This window comes from Urtica dioica, chromosome 2, assembly GCF_054948205.1.
Source record: "Urtica dioica subsp. dioica isolate 48M chromosome 2, U.dioica_male_clone48M_v1_H2, whole genome shotgun sequence".
NCBI classification, from domain to species: Eukaryota; Viridiplantae; Streptophyta; class Magnoliopsida; order Rosales; family Urticaceae; genus Urtica; species Urtica dioica.
The window spans coordinates 43,390,189-43,416,427 of record NC_142757.1 but is presented as its reverse complement, the minus strand read 5'-3'; the positions used below and the strand labels follow the sequence as shown (position 1 = coordinate 43,416,427).

At 36.9% G+C, this 26,239-nt stretch overlaps 3 protein-coding genes across 3 annotated transcripts; 1 reads left to right on the top strand and 2 right to left on the bottom strand.

Annotated features, from left to right (window-relative positions):
- The first annotated feature begins 15,635 nt into the window (after positions 1-15,635).
- Positions 15,636-16,883, top strand: LEA18 (Late embryogenesis abundant protein, group 1 protein). The gene is made up of 2 exons (XM_089605020.1): positions 15,636-15,831; positions 16,505-16,883. The coding sequence occupies exons 1-2, from the start codon at positions 15,745-15,747 to the stop codon at positions 16,742-16,744; spliced, it is 327 nt and encodes a 108-aa protein (XP_089461146.1). The 5' UTR covers positions 15,636-15,744; the 3' UTR covers positions 16,745-16,883.
- Positions 16,884-19,037: 2,154 nt separating this feature from the next.
- LOC149404852 (phospholipid hydroperoxide glutathione peroxidase) lies at positions 19,038-21,275 on the bottom strand. The gene is made up of 2 exons (XM_089607203.1): positions 20,861-21,275; positions 19,038-19,459 (listed from the first exon to the last, which is right to left on the bottom strand). The coding sequence occupies exons 1-2, from the start codon at positions 21,080-21,082 to the stop codon at positions 19,250-19,252; spliced, it is 432 nt and encodes a 143-aa protein (XP_089463329.1). The 5' UTR covers positions 21,083-21,275; the 3' UTR covers positions 19,038-19,249.
- A 1,724-nt stretch (positions 21,276-22,999) lies between these two features.
- Positions 23,000-26,148, bottom strand: LOC149404851 (Clathrin adaptor complexes medium subunit family protein). The gene is made up of 10 exons (XM_089606973.1): positions 26,056-26,148; positions 25,784-25,873; positions 25,592-25,640; positions 25,365-25,503; positions 24,984-25,100; positions 24,224-24,314; positions 24,003-24,145; positions 23,686-23,800; positions 23,476-23,520; positions 23,000-23,348 (listed from the first exon to the last, which is right to left on the bottom strand). The coding sequence occupies exons 1-10, from the start codon at positions 26,143-26,145 to the stop codon at positions 23,268-23,270; spliced, it is 960 nt and encodes a 319-aa protein (XP_089463099.1). The 5' UTR covers positions 26,146-26,148; the 3' UTR covers positions 23,000-23,267.
- Between the last annotated feature and the right edge of the window lie 91 nt (positions 26,149-26,239).

The window sequence follows — 26,239 nt, the reverse complement described above, 5'->3', positions numbered from 1 at the left end:
CGAAGCATTTTCCCAATCTGTAACTTCTAACGAATCTAACTTATGGCACAAGGCCATGATTGAAGATATGAACTCTATGGAAACTAATCAAGTCTGGGATCTCGTCGAGTTGCCTGATGGTGTAAAAGTCATTAGATGCAAATGGATCCTTAAAACAAAGAAAGACTCACAAGGCAACATCGAGAGACATAGGACAAGACTTGTAGCAAAAGGGTTTACTCGAAGGGAAGGAATCGATTACACAAATACATTTTCTCCTGTATCAAAGATAGATTCTCTTCGGACCATTATGGCATTAGTAGCTCATTTCGATTTTGAGCTACACCAAATGGATGTGAAAACGGTCTTCCTTAACGGAGATCTAGGGGGAAGAGGTTTACATGTAACAACTGGAAGGATTATCCTCTAGTGACGGTGAGCATTTAGTCTGCAAGCTCAATAAATCCATTTATGGTTTGAAAAAAGCCTCTCGCCAATGGTATTTAAAGTTCCATGATATCATCACTTCATTCGGTTTTGAAGAAAACGTCATGGATCAATGTATATACCAAAAGATTAGTGGGAATAAGATAAGTTTTCTTGTTTTATATGTGGATGACATTTTGCTAGTGACTAATGATAATGGAATACTGTAAGAGGTGAAACAATTTCTTTCGAAGAACTTTAATATGAAAGATATAGGTGAAGTATCTTATGTTATTGGCATTAAGATCCATAGGGAAAGATCATGAGACATCTTAGGTTTGTCCAACAAAGTTCTAGAGAGATTTCAGATGAAAGATTGTTCAACAAGTTTAGCACCTATTGTGAAAGGTGACAAATTCAATCTTGATCAATTTCCAAATAATGATCTTGAATGGAAACAAATTAATGATATTTCATATGCTTCTGCTGTAGGAAGCCTTATGTATGCTCAGGTTTGTACCAGATCTGACATTGCATCTGTTGGACTATTGGGTAGATATCAGAGTAACTCAGGTCTTGACCACTGGAAAGCTGCAAAGAAAGCTATTTGTGTTAGGAATATTATTGCCCACTTGAAGATAATGAATAAATGATTACTAAATTCGATAATAAGATTACTTTATTAGCATTATATGATTAGTGGGTTGAGTTCTAAACAATTAGAATCAATAACAACTATCTTCCATAGCCTCCGTATTAAACTGAGTCACGTGATGGGCACCTGAGTTCGGGCGGTGAGCTAAAACGAGGTCGATGACTGATATACGCCTGGAAAGCTATATCTAAAGTCATATATGTGGAACACATAGGTGAAGGCTGATCACTATGTGGGAGCATTCTACACTTGTGGTAAGTGTACGACTTGGACAGGTCTTGGTGTAGATGTGTCGTTTAAGGACCGTTACGACACACTAACCGAGGTCACTATGATGGTCATAGTGAGACTTGATCTAAATCCTGAAGTGATCATGGACACTGGGTTATGTTACTGAGCTCTTTGACTCATTCGCTAAAAGGCTATTCATGCTAATCACAACTTATGTCTTGGGAGTTTTCTCAGAGCATAATTCGAGTGGAAAATGATTTACAGATACGGAATCCAGCCTTCCTGAAAGAAAGTTAACGTTCTCTCACCTAAGGGTTGATTCCAGAACCGATAGATTGCTAGCACTTTCGAAGTAAGTAACGTTCGAAAGAATCTTTCGCTGGGGAAGCAACCATGCTTAGGGCTGATATGTATCAAGAGAAGTATAACGGAAAAATTGACTTCTCTTGACACGGGTTGAACCTGGAGGATCTTGATCACGAACTGACTATATCAGTGGACACTCGACACGATGAGTAAATATAATTCTAGTATAAAGGAGAGTTCAGTCTTGGCTTACAAGGTGGAGTATTTGACCAAGATTAAACGAATCGATGGAAAAAGAGAAAGGACTATTTCGTCTTTTTCATCGGATTTGTTAAGCTTCTATTACTAGGTCCATAGTCCCCGATTCGGCTCTGATAAAGGTGGATAAGAACTCACTAGTACAAAATAGTGCATCAGGTGCGACAAAAGTCGCACCTGAAAGCACCATAGTCGCACCTGAAAGTATCATCAGGTGCGACAGTTTAGGTGCGACTTCTCGCACCAAAAGTCGCACCTAAATATACTCCAAAATAAGATATTAAAGCGGGATATATACAATCAGGTGCGATTAGTCGCATCTGATACCTTCGCGGGAAAAGTATCAGATGCGACTAGTCGCATCTGATAGTATTTCCCCGCCTAATTTTGGCAGGTTACAGTACAATCAGATGCGACTAGTCGCATCTGATACTTTTCCCGCGAAGGTATCAGATGCGACTAGTCGCACCTGATTGTCTGTAGTTTTTTTTTTAAATGCTGATTTTAATAGAATCAGCCTATATTAAATAAAAATGCTGATAATTAAATACTTTTTTTTTAATTAAATAAATAATTTTAATAATAATAATTATATAATATTAATTAGAATAATTATATAAATAATTTAATAGAAATTCTAATATTAAATTCATAAAATTTGATAATTTACGTTCAATAAAATAAAAAAAATTACAATCTATTCCTTTTGTTTCCCTTTTTCACTCGAAGTCTTCCAATTCTTGAATGCACGGCCTCCTCTTCCGCCAGATCTTCCTCGTGCGCTGCCGCTCGAACGATGTCACTGAAATTCTACCGAATTTGGCGTCTGAGCATTCGGCATTGAAGCTGGTGGCGGCGTCTGAGCATTCGGCATTGAAGCGGATGACGACGTCTGAACATTCGGCATTGAAGCTGATGGCGGCGTTGTCCCAGGGTGCATCATCGCGGGGGATGTCTGCATGGGAGACGGATGCTGCTGTGTGTAGGCAAAGAACTGTCGCTGAAACGCCTCCATCTGATCTCGTTGCTCACGCCTCATCTCTTCCATTGCCCACAACATTTGCCTAAGAAAGTCCCTGATAATCTAGACTTTTGGTTGCGCCTCATTTGCTTTGCATCGCGAATGATAGTCTGGTCAATCTGATGACGAAAGCAATCCACCGAAAGCATTTCCTCGGTCTCATCATCCTTGTACACGAAAGTGTACTCGGAATGAAGTGCGCTCAGAATATTGCCCAACATCTGGGGCCTCACTTCGTTCCAATCACGAAGTGTGACCGGGATATGGACTTTCACCAAAGCGCCGACGCGGTTGTTGAATACTCCTACCTTTTTTTATTGTTTTCCTTACGTCCTGGTAGAAGGTTTGGTTGATTGGGTCATACCTAACAACTTTCGCATCGGGTACCCCAAGCGCTGCTTTTGCCGAAGTAGAGCCGGTTGTTGGTCCCCTTGTTTTCTTAGGACCTTGGGAACCCGGTGTCTCTAGCGGAGACTCATCTCCACCTGCTCCTGAACGGTGTAGCGGAGACTCATCTCCACCTACATCTGACATCCTGTAAGATGTGAACAATATTAGTAAATAAATATTAGTTTTCTGTTTAAAAAAAAACGTGGATGGCACCACGGATTTTATTATTAACAAACTTCACATATGGCGGAGGAAAACCGTGGTTACATACTATAGTAAATAAACATACAGAAAAGATATTACTTATTCATCGTCATCTATGCCTATAATGTTAATATCATCTTCTATATCGACATCAACATCTTCTCCCTCAAAAACGACCCGTCTCTCATTTTCCTCATCGTCTTCTTCATCATCATCAACGACAGTCACTAACTCAGCTTCATCGGTTTCGTGTCGATGATTAAAACGCTCGATGTTTAACAACTCTATAGTCAATGGGATCGAGGCTGAGTTGGAGGGGTCAACTTCAGGAATGTCCCAAATCCCTCGATGATTGCATTCTTGGACGATTTCCCAGTCGCCGCCTTTAACAAGATCTTCGATGTAAAAAAGTTGTTTGACTTGAGTCGCGAGTACGTACGGCTCCACTTTAAACCACTGTTTCGCAGTATAAGCACTCGTTTCTCCAGTAGTCTTATCGGTGTGCACTAGTCAGTTTGCATGATACTTGTCACCGTACCAAATGCATTTGAACAATACAACACTACAGTTATGCCTATAGTTCACGACGATGACGTCTTCCATTCGACCATAATAAGTGAAATCATCCACAAGCACACATACACTGCTATTTTGAGTGACTCGTTGATTATCGCGACGACGAGTGATGAACTTCACGCCATTTACAAAGCAGCTCGGATATTGATAGGCGACTTGAAGGGAACCGGTAGAAAGCGAATAGATCTCGTCAGACACGTCAGAACCACTAGCTTTCATATCAAAAATCTGATTACGAAACAAAGCATTGATTAGCACTTGTGCGTTTATCAAAAAATTGCATTGATATTGTGTTAGTACCTTCTTTTCAAACCAAATTTTGAACCTCTTTCTATGCTCCGCTTCAATATCGCGAACTCCAGATTCGCTCAAGAGATCCAAATGCTCACTGTTATTAAAAACATTACTTTAATAGCAATATATAAAAGAATGAATTGAAACACATTCTCAACGATAACTTACGTCAAATATGGATCCACTTCAGGACAGTTGGTATAGATGTACCACTCCGCATTCTCTTTCTGTTCATCGTCTAATACTATCAGTTTCATCATCCCATAAGGCACACACATCTCGGATCGAAAAACAGAGAGCTCTCGCACTTGAACTTCATCGACACTTTTTTTATCTTCAAGATACCTTGCAACGAACGTTAGAGCTTCTTCTACAACATAAGCTTCCGCAATAGAGCCTTCTGGTCTAGCTCTATTTTTGACAAAATGTTTTAACGTCCTAAGGTATCTCTCAAATGGGTACATCCACCGCATATGCACCGGGCCGCCATACAACGCTTCCTCTGGTAGATGAATCGCCACGTGAATCATGATCGTGGAAAAAGCTGATGGAAATATCATCTCAAGCTTACACAAGATCTCGATGATGGACTCTTGCGTATTTTCAAGATCTTCTACGCTCAAGGTTCTCGAACTTATCAGCTTGAAAAAGTTGCAAAGCTCGGAGATCGTCTGATGTATTTCTTTAGGCACAAAAGGACGAATACCAACAGCCAACAACCTCTGCAAGATCACGTGGCAATCGTGCGACTTCAAACCTGTGAGCTTTCCATCAGCAGTCACATTTTTCTTCAAATTCCTAGCGACCCCATCTGGGAATTTGACAGATTGGAGGAACTCGGTAAATCGCTGCCTCTGATCAAGGGTTAAGGTGTACGATGCTCGCGGTTTGTACCACGAATCCCCTTGTTTTTTCAAGTGGAGAGCGGTCTTGATGTCCAAGTCCATCAAATCAAACCTCGTCTTATCCGTGTCGTAGTTCTTCTTTTCTAAGCTTAGCATGGTTCCGAGAAGATTCTCGCACACGTTCTTCTCTATGTGCATGAAGTCCATGTTATGCTTCAACTCCAAATCTGACCAGTACGGCAACTCGTAAAAGATGTTGTTCTTGGCCCAATTTAGTTCGCACTCGGCTCGCTTTCGTTTTCTGCCCACGGAGCCAGCATGTTTGCCAGTTGCCGTACAAGACACACTAGCCAACTGAGCGAGTATGTCTTGCGGAGTCAACTTCTCGGGTTTACTGCGTTTCTCGTGGCGATCCTTGTAGTGATCGGTGCTTTTTCTCAATCGATGACGCGTACGCAAGAATCGACGATGGTCGTAGTAGACGATCCTGTTTCTGACTTTCAAAGACGGCGTGTCAAGATTGCACGTCGGGCAAGCGAGATACCCTTGGCCACTCCATCCCGATAAATAGGATCGAGCCGGAAAATCGTTAATCGTCCAGAGTAGCACGGCACGCAATCGAAACACTTCATCGTTGGCGCCATCTCGAACGCGGAATCCGGTCTCCCACAGTTCTTTCAGCTCTTCGACAACTGGCTGCAAGAACACGTCCATGTCCTTTCCTGGTGAGTGAGGCCCCGGGATCAAAAGCGTCAGCATCAAGTACTCTTTCTTCATGCACAACCAAGGCGGCAAATTGTACGCAGTTAGTACCACATGCCACATGCTGTACGATAGACTCATTTCTCCGAACGGATTGAATCCATCCGCAGCTAGTCCAAGTCGCACGTTTCGAGGCTCTGCAGCAAAGCCTGGGTATCTCTCGTCCAGGTTTTTCCACGTCGTACCATCCGCAGGATGTCGTAGAACAGCAACTTCCCTGACGCGATCTCTTTCGTGCCACTGCATCAGAAGCGACGTGTGTCGAGACGCGTACAACCGCTTCAATCGATCTTTCAGGGGAAAATATCGCAAAATCTTTTGCGGTATCATTTTCCCAGTTGGCTTCCATCTGCTCTAGTTGCATACTGGGCACACGTCGACTTCCGTGAGATCTTTTCGAAATAGGACACAGTCGTTAATACACGCATCGATCATCTCGTATCCCATGCCAAAACGCTTCAGCTTCGCCTTTGCCTCGTAATGCTTCTCCGGAATTCGATTACCAGGTGGATGAGACTTCTTCAAGAGCTGCAAGAGTTCTGTGAACGACTTGTTCGTCCAATGGTTCGTGACTTTGAGGTGCATCAACGAAACCAATAACGACAAAGAAGAAAACTCTTTGCATCCAGGGTACAATTCTGCTTCCAACTCGGCGAAGAGGTCTTCCACTTGCTCCTCTGCACGCACCTCGCTCTGGGTCGGCTCCGTAGCATCGTCGAAATCCTCGTGATCCCTGATATCCTCCACAGCATCGTGCAATCCTCCTATTCCTCTCTGATCTGTTCCTCCGATGGAATCTTCTTCATTAGGAAGGACGACACGCTCGAGCTCGCCGTGATGATACCATTTTGTATAGCCTGGGGTAAACCCCTTGTTCAGCAAATGATTCCTGACAACCCCGACGTCGTGCCATCTCACATTGTTGCAAGGTTTGCAAGGACACCGATATTTGCCATTTTCGTTAGGGAATCTTCTTGCAGCGCGAATAAACTCGTTAACACCGGTTTTGTACTGCAATGTCACCCGATTATTCTCCGTGATCCAATCTCTACTTGGATTGGACATTTCGTTGAATGAGAGCGAGAAATGAAAGTTTTGAAGAGTTATTGATAAAGGACGACGGAGAACAAAATGAAAGAGAGATTATGAATTGTATGTTATTTTGAGCTCGGATTGAATAAGTTGGGAGTTTTTAGACTAATTAATTCGAAACTCTACCGAAATTTCGGCAGAGTTTCCCCTATTATACTGACAAACCAAAAACCTGCAAAATTATTTAAAAACATGCACAAACCATCCAGAACTATCCTATAAATTAGCTCAGCCCTAAACCGAACCTCCGTGGTTCGATCACAACATTTATAAATGAAAAACCGAAATAAACAAAATATCACAAACTATCAAAACATGTCACAAACTATCAAAGCATGTCACAAAACTATTTTTCTTATTTAAATTACAATTTCATTAATTACATGTTAAATCAACTACACAAACTTATCACAAATTAATTAACTAATTATAAACTAAGCAACATAAATGTAATTATTAAACTAATTACAATTTCTAGGTAATAATATTTTACTTACAATTAATCTAAATTAATTAAAAGTAAAAAAAACATGTCAAAAAACAATTAAAACATGTCAAAAAACAATTAAAACTTAATTTTAACCTAATATAAACTAATCACATTATTAAACATGTGAAATTATCATATTAATACTAACTAATTTACAATCAATTTAAACTTTTAACCTAAACTAATAGAATTATTAAACTTAACCAAATTACTAAACATGTTAAATTAATTATCAAATTAATACTAATTAAGTTACACATTAAATTAAACTAATCCAATTAAAATTACTTAACACAATATACAATACTATAATATATAGTACAAACACACATATATATACATATATTATTACACATATATACATATATTAATTAGTAATATATATACATATATATATACTTAAACAGGAAGAAAAAAAAACACTAACCTTGCGTCGGAGATTCAGCAGGGACGGCAGAGACGGTGAGGTCCGGTGGCTGAGGCGCTGTCGGAGATGGAGCAGCGACGGCGGCGGAGCTGGCGCAGCTCGGGCTGATGAAACAGAGAAAATTAGTGAGAGAAAGACAGAGCCAGAGATAGAGTGAGAGTGAGAGAGAGAGAGAGAGAGAGAGAGAGAGAGAGATAACCTGGTGGTCCGGTGACTGAGGATGTCGGAGCGGGAGCTTGTGGTGGTCCAGTGGCCGGCTGAGGCAACGAAACCTGAGACGGGCGCTTGTGGTGGTCTGGTGGTGGTCGGCGAAGTGTTCTTAGGCGAAGGAATAGTCGGAGAAGAGAGGGACGGAGGAGATGGATGTGGAGTCGGCTAATGAGTTTACAACCGGAGAAGAGAAGTTCGCATAGAGGGAGAGAGAAAAACGAGCTTACAAAAGTTTCAGCGGCTACGGAGAAGAAGAGTCGACCTGGGTTTTTAAACAAACCCTAATAATCAGGTGCGACTTAATCGCACCTGATAACTCTTCAGGTGCGACTAGTCGCACCTTATGCCTCTACCGATGCGACTAGTCGCACCGGATTATAATTAAAAAAAAATAAAAATTTCATTCGCCACATCAGATTAATGAAATAAAAGAGGGGGAGATGAAGCCCGCCTAAAAATTTAAAACTATCTGATGCGACAAAGTCGCACCTGAAAGTTTCAACATATTTTCAGGTGCGACTTTGTCGCATCGGATTGTCAAAATCAAAAGACAATTTGAGCGAATTTTTTCGGCTTCTGATTGACTATCCGATGCGACTAGTCGCATCTAAAAGTTATTTAGATGCGACTTTTAGATGCGACTAGTCGCATCTGATAGTTTTGCGCATCAGAAAATCAATTTTGTAGTAGTGACTTTCGTATAATAATGTTTATCATCATTAATCTCACTTGCTGTAATTGTGATTGACAGCATTAATTCTGGAAAACGGGTATTCGCATAATTAAATAAATATTTATGGTAGAATTGTTTATTTATTGTTTGATCAAGTAAATAAACAATTATTAATTATTTGTTTGTTGTTGGGCCAAGTAAATAAATGATTAATTGGGTTTTAAGCAATTGGGTCTTGCACAAAATATGAAAATCGGATTTGGGAATTTTGGCACTAGGGTTTGCGCAAATCCCCCCTTGGCCGTGTGCCTAAAATTCGAATTTTATAATATTGGTATTTACCAATATTTTCTCTTTAGTTGTTTAAATAAATGAGAGAGAATAATATAAGATATTGTCATATATTTTCTCCTTATTTAAAGGAAAGTATTTAGGAGAATATATGAGAACATATTTAAAGGGAAATAATATATTCTCCTTTATTCTCTCACTAAATAATATATTCTCTATTTAAATAGAGAATAATATCCCATAGATATTGATCTGATGGATGAGAGAAAAAGTAGGATTCACTTGTTGAGATCCAAGGGCCTAGATTTAATCCACTAGTGTGAACACAATAAAAGGAAATAAAATATTCTGGAAGATTCCATGAATATCTCATTTTTACTACTATAAATAGGGGTTCATGAGAAGGCAAAAATAAGCAATTTTTGAGAAATATTTTGTGCACCCTAGCCCACCTTGGCCGTGCACTTCTGCCTCTCCCTCCCCTCGGAAATTCGTTTCCATTCTTAGTAAAATAAGAGCGAGATCTCGAAACATCGCTAGTTTCATGATCTAGTGAGATAAAGACTGTGCCCACTCATCTTTCTTATTCGTCTCGGAGATTACGTTTCGGAAGACTAAGGTGTCATCACATCGAGTCCTTGAAGTAGAGTCCCTTATTTGATCATGTGGAGGCTTGTACGTTCAAGACGAAAACGGATTGTGAAAGCTTTCAGTTCGTGAACCGAAAATCAATGTAAGTTTTCGTTTTTCGCTCAAATCGGTTGCTTGATAAATATGCTCTCGTGAATTAAATTAATTAAACATAACTAGATCTTGTTAATTATAACCATAATTTAATTAGCTTATGATCAGCGTAATTAATTATTTTTCCGCATTAATATGGTTATATGGTGGAATCATCTCAAACGAGTCGTATCGGAGCGATTGTTCGTGTCTGATGCGAGCTCGATTCACCAACAATTTGATACCTTCAAGGAACAAAGGACAATATGCTTATGTTCAGAAGGATCGATGAATTTGAGGTAATTGGCTACTCTAACGCCGACTTCGGGCCTGCATAAATTCAAGAAAATCCACTTCAGAATATGCTTTTATGCTAGCTGGTGGAACCGTATCTTGTAGAAGCACCAAGCAAACATTGACTGCTACTTCTAATATGGAAGCTGAGTTCGTATCTTGTTCTGAGGCTACATCGCACGGTGTTTGGTTGAAGAGTTTCATATATAGGCTTAGAGTTTTAGACTCTATATTACTAGGCCGCTAAAGTTGTTCTGTGACAATTCAACTACTGTTTTATGGCTAAGAATAAAAAAAAATGGAAGTCGAAGCAAACACATCGACATCAAGTATCTAACCATTAGAGAACGTGTTAAAGATGATAAAGTGATCATCCAACACATTAGCATTGATTTGATGATCGCCGATCCTTTAATTAAAGGCTTGCCACCAAAAAAGTTTAAGGATCACGTTGAAAGCATGGGACTTGGTTACATGATATAATCTTTTCATTGTACATTACTTTTATTTCTAATAAACTCTTATTCAGTTTGATACTTTCTCATATGGTTGTGCACATTCATTTTAATCTATCGAGAAATATCGGTTAAGTGGACCTAGAATAAACATATGGTTTATTCACTAAAGAATAAAAAAAAAGCTATTGAGTTGAGAGACTAAATATATCGCAATACATGGAAGATAATATTTGCTCATAAAGAACTTATTTCCATGATTCATATTTTTTTTTTCTTTGTAAGTTTTGAGCTATATGGACTAAGTGGGAGAATCTAAGAATATTTTCAGTTACTAAGGTATTAATGAATAAATATTATCTCCAATATAATGATTCATATATATAAAGTTGACCAACTAATTAATGGTCAAAATTGTGCTCAAATTAATGGCCGAAATCAAGTAATTACCTATAATAGTAGGATTGTGTAGAATACGTGTTCATGCTATTCGGGATTCATTTATGAATAGATGAGCAGATTTATTTCAAGTTTGGACTTTAAATTAGGTTTAGCATTCAAAACTGAAAAATGTGTAGATTGTTTTCCTATTCCAAGAGAAAAATAACAACCTCTCTTGCAAACTAATTACTAATTAAGTCTGTAAATTCCGGCAAGCCTCGTGAAGAAGGGTTCCAGCGAGCTAACAGAATGAAAATTACGTGAAAAGTGAAGATGGATGTGTGTGAGGGAAGAAGCCAAGCAGGAGAGAAAAATAAATATGAAAAAAAAATAATAGAAGATCTTGACTGATGGTAGTTGAGGAAATAATTAATTCTCTCACCTAGCTCTAATATTAATTGTGTCAATTTTAGAGTTTTTTACTATATTTGATAAGTGACATCTATTTAATATTATTAGGGTGCGTTTGACATTGCTTATTTTTAGGTGTTTTTGCTTTTTTTAGAATTTTAGGTCAATTTTTATGTTTGGTAAGTTAAAATAAAAACACTTTAATAAAAAGTTCTGCTTTTTATAGGCAAATTTTAAAAGCAGATATTTGATACTTTTTCTAAAATCCACTTTTGTAGGGATTAGTTTCTCTCTCCACCTATTATTTATTTTTCTTTCCGTAACTTTTATTTTTAGGGTTTCTTTCCGTAACTTTATTTTTAGGGTTTCTTTCCGCAACTCTTCTTCTCACATCCATCAAAACAATTCTCTGCAACCAAAAAAAAAATCAAAAGGTATTTGATTTTTATATTATTTATCTGTGGTCATTGAAGTGACGGTTATCAAACAAGTCTATGCTAGTTTCCATGTTTACAATTCTCTGCTAGTTTCCATGTTTTTTGCTTTGCTTTCAATTGCTTTCAATCAGTCACATGTCATTTATATTATTTGAATATATAGAGGGATTTTTTTTGCTGTGGTAGACTTTCAGACGTAGACAATACAAAACACATATTTTATTATACAGGCCTGATATTATAACGCATAGTCATAGGCTCATAGGTAACGTATGCATGTGTGTATGGAGGGGTTTTTTGCTGTGGTAACATTATTATGTATTATTATTTTAATATGTATATAGGATGTGTACGTTTTAGTTGCTGAAAGTTGAATTGATTTGATAAAATATTATAATTAAAATTTACATGTATTATTTTGGCTTTAGATGGATAGCCAAAACAACCACAATCAAGTAGAAAATAAGAATATTAAATCAAGAGTGAAAGCGGTTTGGGACGCGCAGACTCTCAATTTATTTTGTGAGTTGTGCGTTAAAGAACTTGAAGGTGGATAACGACCAGGAACTCATTTTACGAATGTTGGATGGGAAAACTTGATCAAGAACTTCAAAATTAACACCGGAAAGACGTACGATAAAGTTCAATTGAAAAATAAATGGGATGCTCTCAAGAATGATTGGAAATTGTGGAAACAACTCATTGGCAAAGAAACTGGTCTTGGCTGGAACATTCAAAAGAGAACAATCGATGCAAGTGATGAATGGTGGGACAAGAAGTTACAGGTAATTATCAAATATTTAGAATTTATCTACATTTTGTGAGCATTTATCAATCTTAAAATTCATCATTCATTTTACAAATGCACCCTAATGCATCGAAATTTCGAAAAGGAGGTTTACAACCAGAATTTGTGGAGATGTTAGATAGAATGTTTATGAATACCACATCAACTGGTGATCATGCTTGGACACCTGTCTTTGGAACTATTCCAAGTGAGGTTAGCAACAGAGTAGAAGATGTTACTCAACTTGAGAGTGATAACGAGTCACATGATTCGAGTACCAAGAAAATTTTTTACTCTAAATCAGGCGAATTCGGTTCCTTGAAAAGAAAAAGAGAGAAAATGTGAGAGAATCGGAGGTGCAGTGAAATTATCAGCACAAATTGATCGCTCATGTGAAGCTGTCGAAAAAAGGAGTGCACCGGCAACCACATCAAATGATCAACTTGATTCTAGCATAGCCACTGTTATGAAAATTGTCACTTCCTTACCTGGAGTGGAGATATGTAGTGCGTTACATTTATTTACAACCAGGTTGTTCATGATCAAGGAGAAAAGAGAAATGTTCATGTCAATTGAAGATCCGGACAAGAAACTTACATGGCTCAAATTTGAACAGTCTGAAAGAATATGACGCGTTTTTTTTTACTACTTTTAAGTTTTTTAGGGATATTTCTAAGTTTGTAACGACTTTCTTTTACTTTTGAATGTCATAAGTTTTTTATATATATATATTTGATCTTTTACAGTTTGAAAATGTTGTGTTGTTATATAGAATAATTAGTAGATGAATATTGACGAGGACGAAGAACGTATCACGGATCAAATCATCTGCACGGCTGCCCATCTTATTCGACAATATTATGTACTTCTTGTCAAACTGGACATGCGTGACTGATGGAGATGTTAAGAGGACATGGACATAGATGTTATAATATGTTCAAAATGGACATAAATGTGTTTATCAAACTAAGCACTGAATTACGAAGCAACTACAGATTGAAAGACTCAAGAAGAATGATTGTTGATGAAATGTTTGTGATGTTTTTATTTACATTAGGTCATGGCGCTTCAAATAGATTAGTCAGCGAAAGATGTCAACATTCTAGAGAGAATGTCAGTAGATATTTTAATATGGTGTTGGATTGCATACGTACGATGAGTGTAAACAATTTGAAGCCAGAAGATCCAGAATTCAAATCCACTCCAAAAGAAATTTTGAAAGACTATAGATTCATGCCGCATTTTAAGGTAATTATGTTTTTTCTTTTTATAAATTTTATGATTAATTTTTTTTTCCTTTCTTCATTTACCTATTTTTATTGATTTTTCAGGATTTTATTGGTGCTATAGATGGTGTCCATGTTTCTGCTATCATATCTCCTGAAGATCAAGTATCATTCATTGGAAGAACAAGAGTTCCAACTCAAAACATCATGGCAGTGTGTAATTTTGATATACAATTTACCTACGTATATGCGGGCTGGGAAGGTTCAGCTGATGATGCCAGAATATTCTTAACAGCTTTGCGTGATCTTAGTCTAAGTTTCCAAAGCCGCCTACAGGTTCGTTTCACATCAAGTATACTTTTTTCGAATTTTAATAACAATTTATTATTTCTATGTTTTGAAATTTATTTTTATTTCATAGGTAAATATTACTTGGTTGATGCTGGATATCCATTAATTAAGGGATTTTTAGGACCATACAAAGGCGAAAGATATCATCTTCCAGTATTTCGTTCAAGTGGACAACCAAATGGTTACCAAGAAGTATTTAATCATGCGCATTCCTCTCTTAGAAGTGTGATTGAGAGAATATTTGGAGTTTGGAAGAAAAAGTGGAAGGTACTACGCGATATGCCTAGCTACCCATTTGGCAAACAAGTAAAAATAGTTATCGCAACAATGTCTTTGCATAACTTTATCAGGAAGTACGCAAATTATGATCTGGATTTTGAAGATACAACTGAAGATATTATTACTATAGATGATGATCACGACGGCAATGAAGATGGCGAATGTCAAAGATAATTCAGGAACTTTAGAGATAAAAATTTTAGGGCATCATATTGCTGCAAGTTTGATGGGATAGTAATTTTTATTCGTTTAATGATATTTTTTTTCTAGACAGATGAGATTTTATTTTATATTATTTAAAAATAATTAAATTATTTAAATTATTTATTTTTTCTATTTATATTAATATTGAGATTTACCTAATATTATTTAGGTTTACTTTAGTCTTTTTTGACATTAGAAGCTAATTAAATAAAACTGTTTACCAAACACTAAACAATAACTTTTTAGAAAATCAATTGCTTTTGATTTTGATAAATCAAATAATATATTATTTTATCTGACAGCACTTTTTCTGACAATACTTTTTAAAAGCAATTCGGCACAGCAATGTCAAATTGGGCTTTAGTGTCAATCTCCCAACATGATTTAAGAAAAAAAATCTAACAATATAATTATTATTTGACATTAGGAAACTAGCCAAACAACATTGTATCAACCTGCCTTAACTGTATATATAATAAAATAAAATAAAAAACTTTTTCAAACTCCTTTAAAAATAGAAATTACCTAAATCAATGCTAAAATATTAGAGCCGCTGTCCTCTCGTTTCGTTCTCAAAACAATCTGGAATTAATTTACAATGACAAGATTCCGCGTTAACGCAACGTCTGAAATCCAAGTATTTTGTCCGTTTGCTTGAGCTCTCAAATTAAGAAAGCTAATTGTGGAGACTCGAAACCGCCGAGAAAAAGCTAAAATTAATAGCAAAACGGTTAATAGCTCCAAAAAACAATCAAAATAGATACGCGATAAGCTTCAAATTTGTTGGAAAAGAAACTCGGACGAACTAAGCAAGATTGCGTTGCATGTTGGACACGTGTTAGTCAACGTGGCTTGTCTCAGCTTCTTCCAAATATATTTCTTTTTCTTTTTCTTTTTCTAGCTGATGGGTTTTCCTATAAATAGGAACATATAACAAATCATTATTACACCGCCTCACCCACATATTCTATATTAAGCTAAATTGTTCGTATAAATATATATACACGTCGTCCCAAGTAGATATATAAAGAGAGAACAAAAACAAACAGAGAACTTTGAGTTAAAGATGCAATCGGCGAAAGAGAAGATCAGCGACATGGCTAGCGCTGCCAAAGCACATACAGAGATTTATAAAGCCAAAGTAGAAGAAAAGGTACTTTCTTTTCTCTCTTCATTTATTGAACTTTTTTTTTCATATATGATCAAATTAATTATAGGACGACTAAAACCAATAGTTCCATAATTTTTTTTTTTTTTTTAATTTGGAGTATAATTTTAAAAAAAGTCAATAAAATTACTAATTACAATAAATAATTTATTAGTCTCCTATTTACTAATTAATTCTATTGAATCTTAAATTATTTTATCAAAGGAAAAAATTTATTACTCTTTCATCTATAAAATTTTAAAAATATTTTATGTATTTCTCGTGTTTTGTTTAATCAAATTGCGGTAATAGTTATAATTTTATCTATACTTTAAATATGGTTGTCTATGACTCGCTTACAAAAGTATTATTATGATTGTTTATGATATATATTCAGTTCAATTTTTATCGCAAAATTTTATTCAGAAATTCAATCATGTTAACAATCTCATAATAATATTTTTTGAGAAAATTTGTCAAAAATTAGTGTGTGAAAAAGATACCATTTATAGCGATTTAAAAGGACGAACATAATTCTTTTAAACATAATGAGAATAGCCGGCGGGCGGATTTTAAGTGTACCAAAAAAAAATAGAATAATTGGACATCTAAATTAATTTGGTGGGTGATGTCTATACTCTAATACTCATAGAAATGGTTTTGTATGGATTTTGCTTAGGCGGAGAAAGCGACGGCAAAGACGGTGGAGGAGAGGAAGATAGCGGAGGAGAGAAGGAAGGTGAAAGAGGCCGCGGCTAAGATGGAGCTTCACCAAGACAAAGCCAAGCACGCCGCCGAGAAGCTTGACCACCACCACCACATCCGCGAGCCCATCGGCGCCGCCGGTACGATCGCCGGAGGAGCGCCTGCTCCGACCTACCCTCTGGGGACGCACTACCCTCCCTCCAAGTACCTCTGAATTCTACTTCCACCGACCATGCTCATCCTATAAGCCCTTTTGCCTCTTCAAGGGCTTTCTTTTTTTGTGCATTTTCTATTTACTATCATGTGTAACGAGATGTCTTATAAATGAGAGAAGTACGAGGGAAGTTATGTTATATGAATAAGTGAAAATGACTAATATATTACCATTTTATAACTCAATTCTCAAAAAATATAATTTGGACAAAAATACTAGGTGGCCAATTTACAAATACATTTTTACCATCCCTTTACTTTTTCTTTCTTTATATCATCTCTTCTCTCCTTCTTCTCTTGTTCATTCATTCTCTTCCTCGCTGATCTTAAACCTAAGGAAATTGATTTTCGGCCCGATTCACGAGTCCCGAACGATCCACTCACGTGATGACACGTGGCAACAAGCTGCCACTTGATGACACGTGAGTGGATCGTTCGGACTCGTGAATCGGGCCGAATAGCATCACTCTAAACCTAATCCTGAGATAAACGGCATTCAGTCACAAAGTACCCAAAAAGATAATAAAAAAAAAAAATCAAACATGCTGGGATTTCGAGACAGTTGCTCCAGAAGTCGATCGAATTTCGACCCCAGCGGAAACTCCAACATGCTCGCCGGGAGAGGCCTCAACCCCGAGCCTCCTCTGTTGTTGTACAACTCGAATCCTCGCCCGCCGTCACCGTCTCCTGCGCCACGCTCTCCAGCGAAGCGGGGTTAACAGAGATCGATCACTGTTGCTTCTCCAGCATCGAACCGGAGTCGTTGCGGACTGAGGATGTACATCGTTGTGGCTGCGACTCGAAGATGTACCTTTCCAAGGATATCATTGAAGAAAGCGTTTCACAGTGGTTCGTGGTTCAGTTCAGCAATGTCCATAACCACGAGCTTCTCAAGGACGATCTTCTGGCGTACAAGAGGATCCAAGAGTCTGACCGGGAGCGAATTCTCTTGCTCTCGAAGGCCGGGTTTCCGATCCACCGCATCGTCAAGAGGGTATTTTCTTCAAATATTGAAATCCCGATCAAATTTGAGCCGATTTGTTTGGATCGGATATACAAAAAATTGACCGAGTCTACTTTGATCAGTCAATTAGCATAAAACGCTTCCATACGTTTCTGTTTCTTTATCCGTGTGTAGTTTTGCTGACCAAACCAAGACATGGAATACGAGAGAGTTTGACTAGTGTCTAACAAGTTCAACTATTGTGTATATGTTTGTTTAGTAGTTTTACTTGTTATTTCTTAAGTTGAAAAACGGAAAGATTAACAAATGAGATGCTTTTTTTTGTTGGTATAACTCATGGTTGTGGAATTTCACATGTTTGTGATATTATTGTTGTGGATATCTACTGTCAAGGCTGTTTCATATTATTGTGTAATGAAAATGATTTTTGTTAGTTTGTAAAAAATGAAATGGCTTTTTTTTTTCTTTTTTTTTTTTTTTTGTATTTAGCTGATACAGTTTTTTATCCGAATGTGTGTTCGAGTGTGTGTTTTTGTGTGTCTTGTCTTCGTATTCTTGCAGACAAATTGTGTAAAATATTAGCATAAATAGTGAAAAAAAAAAAAATTTGTATCATCTATGTCAACAAATCATATCGATTGTTGACAATTATGTCAACAAATTATGTCATTTGTTAACATTCTATATCAACAAATTATGTCATGACAACTATGTTAACAAATTATTAAACTTTTCAGTGTTGTCATTTGTTGATATATATATATGTCAATGGTTGACATATATATGTCAGCAATTCGTCAAACAAACTTATATTAAAAAATTAGATTTTTTTAAGATTCGGAGAAAAAAAAATTTAAAAACTATAAAAAAAAAAAGTAAAAATAGATATATATATATATATATACATATATATATATATATATATATATATATTCTCTCTTCCTTTTATTTATTTTCCAAATCAAAATTTTTAATGCAAAATATAAATTGAATTATGTAATAATAGTATATTAGTCATTTTCTCATATGAATAATAATAAAGCTACGCGATTACTCCTATATCTTGTCTTCTAACTAATTTTAAACAGGTTATAATCATTATAATCTAATTCTAACTGGATAAATATAGGCCAAATAATAATAATAATAATGATCAGAGATTTTAAAGCATTTTTGGTATGTAACAAAAAATATTAAAGAAAAACGACTAGCTACATTCAATCATTAATCGAGATGTTTAGGGTTAATCTGAATTGTAAAAAAAAATTAATAACCGAGGTTAATCGAAATCACGTTTACACCAACAAATCAACCAACCATTTACATAAAATAAAATAAAAAGAAGCCATATTTCTATTAGTGACATTTTAAGAATACAATGAGGAATCAATGAGGGGAGGGAGGATGAGAGTGAGACCTGTTTGATGGGCACAACAAAAAGAGGAATACATACAACATGTTGGAAGAAGTATTGGAGTGTTCTTGTTGTTGTGATGGAGATTCCAAAAATGAGATTGAATGAAGTGTTTATGTTTGTTGTTGTTATACCCATTGAAGTCTTCCGTGGTGTTCCACGCACTGTTGGAGCCGCCCGTCCTTCGAGACTGCCTGTCCCGTCACCCTCGCCGGTCTCGTGCTCAGTTTCAGTCGGAACCTCTTTTCCCTCTCCGACTCCGATACTTCATCCAAGAACTCGTCCGCCACGTCACCGTCCTCGTCCACCTTCAGTCGCTTCGCGTACCACCTCAAACCCTTCTCGACACAAAAAAAAAATGAATAAATTAATTAAATCCTCTCTCTCTCTCTCTCTCTCTCTCTCTAACATAAGAGATGCAACATTTTTCACTCCGACTCCATTTTTTTTATCCGACTTCGACTAGGAGACTATCCCAGTGACCCCAATTATTGCGTCCAGGGGAATTGGACCGGGGACTGATAAGGTCTTAAGAATCGCCTTTACAACTAGACCAACCCCTTGGGTTTCACACTCAGACTCCATTACAACCCTGCAATGTGGTTCAGTGAAAAAGCTTTTAGCTTCTAGCACCAAGACACCATTACAGCCCTACAAAATTGGGGTTCTGCTGAAAGGTTTAAATATATCCGCCGTCGTTAAGGAGAACAGGTTTTTTTAGACCAAATCTAACCTGCTATCACCGGGGAAACAGCCAATGCCGTTCTTGACGATCTATAGACGTTTCTCACAAAAAAGGAAAAAAAAAAAAAAAAAACACACGGGATCATCAAACCATTTATAGTTTCTCTAACATCGACACGATAGTGAAATGCGGTTCAATCAAACATCTCAATTTTTCTTTGCTTCCCTGAACCGACAAACTAAATTAATCAATCATCTTTTGAAGATAAAAAAAGTCGGTAACACTTTCTTCGCTCTTTAAAAAAGGCTTTTGCAACTCGAATCGATAACCCAAGCGAAGGTGGTTATCAGTGAGCTGACCTTTCTTTTTCATAATATGAAACAGAGAATGATTTGAGAAGCGTTAATCACAGTACACTTTCCTCTTCTTTTCCTTTCCATTCAATATACAGAGATGAATAAACCTTTGTAACACGCCACAACGCAAAGTTAACCGTCCATAGAACATATATGAATGACCGTATAGAGTGATCTTTTTGCTTAACTAAGAGTATGTCTTCAAGATCTAATCTTCCTCTGATACCGACTCCATGAACTAAGCTTAAGAGACACATAAACAAACAAATATTCATTCCAACTCCTAAATTATGACCGAGAGGTCAATCAATCAATTAATCAACCAAAATGCCACTCTTTAGCATCATCGACTCAAATCAATTTCCATAACCATGAAAAAAGTCCTATATCGGTTTGTTTTTAACGCCCTGATGTAGTCTTTTTCATGTAGTTCAGTAATGTAGCAGCGTAAAAAAAACATAGTTTCATAAAGATTTCTATACTTTGACTAAAGAAGAGACACCGAATAAATTAATAATGAACCCGAGAACTGTTTACCTAAAGTTGGAAGCTTTTACCAAGACAAAATCAACAAAAAAAAGGACCAAAAGACACACACACAGGCTCATTAACGAGAATCCGATTCTCGCAGAGTGCCAAAACCGTAAACAAATCCGATCGAATCATGGAAGAATCGGAATCGAAGCATCGAGACGAACCTGAACACCGCCGTCGGCGGAGAGAGAAGGGACGATGACCGGACCGGGCAGAGATCGATCGACGGCGACCTGAACGGGAACGCTGAAGCCTTTGCGTGGAAGGCCGGTCTCTCTAACGTGGACGGGGTTCGGGGCGTGAGTCGTGTCGTCTTCTTCATCTTCTTCGTTGACCTCGTCTCGACCAAACCCTAGAAACCCCGCTATTCGTTTCAGAAACCTCATCTCTCTGAGCCCCTCCACAACCACCAAGTTCGATCACTGACTTTCTTTGATTTTTGCTTGTTTGTTTTGTTTAGATTGAGTTTGAAGATGTGTACTTTTTTAAAAGTTGCAGAACTTGGTGATGGATGACGATGAATGATGATGGGTTCTGGGAATTGCAACCAATACATCTACGTATTAAATAATTTTATCATTATTTCCATAAAAAAATAATTAATTAATGAGAGTAGTTAAATATATTGTTTTGTTTGCTATTGAACTACTTTTTTCTTTTGTAGAGATTACTTCGAGTGAATGACCTATCATTTTTATTATATATTTTTTTTTAATAATAAAAAATAAATCTTTCGTATCAATCCCGTTTATCACGTGTTTTATTATTGGGCAATTGGCGGCATAAATACCTCAACTCTTCGGGTTTATACACTTTAATACCACATCTTTTTTTTTCGCGGCTAAAATACCTAACGTTAGTTATTAGCACCATCGTTAAGTTTAAAACGTGAACTGCTGACGTGGACTCTCAAAAACAATTAAATCCACAGAAAAACAATTAAATCCACAGAAAAAACTGAATAAATAAATAACTATTCAGTTTTTATTCAGTTATTTTAGAAAAAACTGAAAATAACATCATTTTCGAATTTTTATTCAGTTTTTTCGAAGCAGCAGGACCGTAGAGTGCGGCTTTGACGATCTCAGGAGTGAGATCGCGCTTACTCTGCGCCACCTTCACGAGTCGAAGAGCGTTATAGAACTCAGGCCGCCCAAGGAACCCACTCTTGCTCTGATCAGCGTGCATCCATATATGTACCACACAATCACCATTCATCACCTATTTCTTTCCTATCATCGTCATCGTCGTTTTAATCCAACCACATTTAGCAATTCAAATCAATTTCATAAATTAAATCGACAAAAACCGTAAGAACGCTTCATTATAGCGATAGGCTCAGCCGTCTCGCTCCCAGATCTGATCTGGACAGCAGTTCAAGACAGGGACGATTCTTTGGATCAAATCTTTGACACAAAACAACGAAAAAGAAAACGGATGAACCTGAGCAAGAACTGGCTTTGGCAAACCAGAAGCCTGAAAGAAAGCCACAGCTTCGGCTCCACTGATCCTCCCATCGCCGTCTAAGTCCGCTTTCCTGAAGAAAGCTTCGAATTGCTCCATGTTCGGACCCGCCATGATCGACCCGCTCGCCAATGACTTATCGAATCGATCCCTAAATCCCTCCCACAATCAAAGGTTCGACCGAAATTTAGCGAACCGTTAGATAACTCGACGACGACTTACTCTGTCGACACGTGGGATCGGGGAATTGATCGGAAACAACTACAGATTATAAATTTTAGGTTTTAGATTGAAAATGAACACTCTTCTTGTTTTTCTGTGGATTTAATTGTTTTTGAGAGTCCACGTCAGCAGTTCACGTTTTAAACTTAACGATGGTGCTAATAACTAACGTTAGGTATTTTAGCCGCGAAAAAAAAAGATGTGGTATTAAAGTGTATAAACCCGAAGAGTTGAGGTATTTATGCCGCCAATTGCCCTTTATTATTTATATTTCAGTAAAACTTTTCTGCTATAAAGCCTATAATTTTGTTTCTCCAAATTTAATTATATAGTTACACTTGCAAAACCCTAAATTATATTCATACCTTATTTTTTCGATTCTTTTTCCTAGTATATTTAATATGAGATTAGATTTTCAGGATTAAGAGGGCTAAGTGAATGAGCATGATACTTAGTCTAGTCCTAATTCAACAGCTAATGGCTGTATGTATAAAAGAAACGATATCACCAATAACCTATATGAATTTATTGAGAAAATGACACGAGGCAAAACCATCTTGAACATTCTTCACTGCTAAGTTTGTTGCAATAAAATCGAGTCTGGCCAAAATGAAAACTTTAAAAGACAGAAAACAAATTTAATAAACGCTCACATCACTGTTCCAAAGATAAAAGAACTATATAACATGTACAACAGAATATAAAAACAGACACCAATTAGAACAAATCATATCGACAAACATGACACTAAAAAAACACAGCAAAAAAATCCTAAAGAATTTCATAACTCTAACACCGCAAAGTTTTGGAACCATTTTCTGATTGAATATCGAATCGTGAACTCCGTGTATATCTCAAGTATTACAGTAATAACCCGAAGCATTTTTAGCATCTGACTTCGTAAGAACCGGCTTTTGTGATGTAACGAACCCACTCAACAGTGTTGTACCCACTCTTCTCCCATACCTGCAAAAACAAGAGCAAATTAAGATTCACTGTCTTCTTTTTTTCTTCTTTTTACGAAAAACGTGTTTGTATTATTGACTAGTCCCGAGTAAATGACTGGTATTCTGATATTGCCCATGACACGTACCTTGAGAAATCTTACACGTAGACCTGATGCTGTAAACATCGGAACCTGTATGAATAAACATTTCGACAATTTAATTCACGAAGCGGAAAAGGACAGCTTCGGAATTCTTATGCGCATAAAAATGGAGACACCACCATCACTATAGTCTGCCTATAACTATCGGGATGTGGATTTCATTGTGCTTAAGATATATAAGAAATAATCATGCACCTGAAACTCCATCTGAATCGGAGGTCTTGTCCATGATTTCTTTTCTGCGATTGTAGAAATCAGCTCAACGTCTGCGCTCAGTGTTGGCTCAGTTTGTCCCGGGAATTTTCTTATTCTGAAAAGTTGGACATCAACAACAAGAAACCACTTGCTAATTACAAACAATCATAGAAGACAAAATTCAAATTGCATTTAACAATCATATTATGAATATATCAAACTGAAAAATATGATTAGCATGGGATACTTAAGTTCTACAATGGTATATCGTTGGTATACAATAAATAATGCATATACGAGGATGGTAAAGCACTCACTTCCAAACTAAGCAATCAATTGCAGCATTGTATTTTGCTCGACCAGATGTAACTTGAAAGCTCGTTTTAGCTGTTTGTTTTGGTACGGGAATTTTGATCACGACACCGAGTGCAAACATTTTGGGGCCAAAGACACTCTTCACCTGAAAAATTGGTATACAAAAGTAAGTAGGGATGAGATGAAAAAATGCAACTAGACACACTAGTGTAAGAGCACAAACCTTCACATTTACTTCCATACGTGTTCTACCAAGTTCTTTAATCGTAGGCAACACGCGGAATGGGAGATTCACACCCTCTGTAATACGGTACCTACATGCCCACAAAAATTTGTGAACCGTTAGTAATAATAATAATGATGATGTAACCCGGTTGATAGTGTCGGGGCCTCATGGACCTTAGTCGGGTCTAATCCGGAGACCATGGTTAAAAAAAAAAAAGTAGTAATTATTGAAGAAACAAAAGTCGAGTGGTCATATAAGAAAGGACTCCAGAGTATTCATATGCCAAGAGCATTACAAAACTCCATTAGGTTATTGTGATCCTCAATCATAGATTTATAAACATCGTGTGATACACAGACAATGCACGTTTTGGCTAATGAAATTTTACATGGTAAGATTACAAAGCACCTTAGGAAATACGGATAGGAGGCATTAAATGTCATTTTGACAAGTGGTAATTTTGAGCTACCTAAAATGAAAAAGCAGAAATCTAGCGAGGCTCCGAAATAAGACTGAGAATTATAAATTAAATCGAGTTGCATTGAACGACGATGGCGTTGAAAGCACACGCAACTAATCCCTAATGCCTTCCCAAAGACGTAATTTAAGCCCTTAAGTTAACTGATAAATTATATGCCAACAATCAGCCATAGCAATCTAGTTTGCTAATATACAATCAATTGATTATAAATAAATTATATGTTCCAAGTACAAAATAAAAAAAATAAAAAAAAACAGTTGATATATATGAGCTTACTTCATCAATTCAAACTCGCCATCAGGTGGCACGAAACTGACAGTTTTCTCTGAATTAAACCTTGTCAAGTTCACACATTGGTGGAAAGTAACGTCGTCAAGCTCAATAGTTTTACCACTGCAGAGTAGCGTATCGTCAGACAATGATACCTAATTCATATAAAAAGGAACTAAAAATATCTGGGAAAAAAATTTGTAACGAAAGGAATAAAAATAGTGACACTAACATTTTTTTTATATAACCCAACAAACGGGATCAAGATATCAAGTAGATAAAAGAACTTTTGACTTAAGAGAAGCTATGAAGGCTGGTTTAAGAAAAAGTTAAACAACAGAGCAGAAAAACTAATGTGAATAAAGTGAGTATCACAAGAGTGTTTACCTTTTGGCAGGACGGGATTTAAGTTGGGATTCTTTTTCAAGGCCAATCTTATCATTTAAACCCAACTTCAAATCAGGCATTCCAGAAAGAAAGCACTTCATTAGTATCTTCCCCGTTACATCACAACGCAAAACACTACCTGTACTTTCCAAATTTCTTGTTAGATGACGAACTATCATATAAACCTTCAATTGAGACACCTACGAACTCCATTTGGCATCACCCACCTTTTGAGGACATGAGAAGATTTACACTTTCCACGATATCCAAAAAGACCTGTGAAAGATGATAGTTAACACTCTGCAAAATGTAGTCTCTATAGGACAGAGATAATTGCCTTTTGCCAGTTTTAATAACATAGTCCCTGTTTCTTTTAAAAAAGAAAAAAATTAGAACATAGGTCATAGATTCAGAATGACCTCATTCTTCTTGTAAGCAAGGCCCTCTCTCCGCCAACCAACAGCACCAGTGACTTGTAGGGTTGCATTAGGGACGGGCTTATCTGTAGGCTATTGTTTCCAAATTTGAAAAGACATGAAAAGTAAACTGATCAGAGACTCATAGCGCAGAACACACTGATATACAAACTACAATTAACCAAGCATCATCATTCACAAAATGTATGGCTTCGTGGCCAACGCAACGCCTATTCTAGGAAAGAGAATACAAGCGGCCGCAGATAGCATCTAACCTTAGACGAGAAGGGTGAGCGCACTCCTTCTTGAGTAATGTACAACTTCAAAATTTCTGGAGAAAGATTTTGTGGGTAACCAAAGTCCATGATTTCTGCAATTAAGGTACACAATTCAAACAAACAAAATGTTGCAGATTTAGTTTTGAATAGTATTTTTTTATGCAACGTATAACTACATGGT

Bases quoted from the DNA above. Each gene is read 5' to 3' on its own strand.
- LEA18 (XM_089605020.1), top strand. From the start codon at position 15,745: ATGCAATCGGCGAAAGAGAAGATCAGCGACATGGCTAGCGCTGCCAAA. The intron at 15,832-16,504 runs GTACTTTCTTTT...GATTTTGCTTAG, and splicing joins AAGCCAAAGTAGAAGAAAAG to GCGGAGAAAGCGACGGCAAA.
- LOC149404852 (XM_089607203.1), bottom strand. From the start codon at position 21,082: ATGAGGTTTCTGAAACGAATAGCGGGGTTTCTAGGGTTTGGTCGAGAC. The intron at 19,460-20,860 runs GTTCGTCTCGAT...TGTGTCGAGAAG, and splicing joins CCGCCGACGGCGGTGTTCAG to GGTTTGAGGTGGTACGCGAA.
- LOC149404851 (XM_089606973.1), bottom strand. From the start codon at position 26,145: ATGGACTTTGGTTACCCACAAAATCTTTCTCCAGAAATTTTGAAGTTG. The intron at 24,315-24,983 runs GTAAGCTCATAT...GTGGGCATGTAG, and splicing joins GGCGAGTTTGAATTGATGAA to GTACCGTATTACAGAGGGTG. The intron at 23,521-23,685 runs GTGCATGATTAT...TTATTCATACAG, and splicing joins CGATTCAGATGGAGTTTCAG to GTTCCGATGTTTACAGCATC.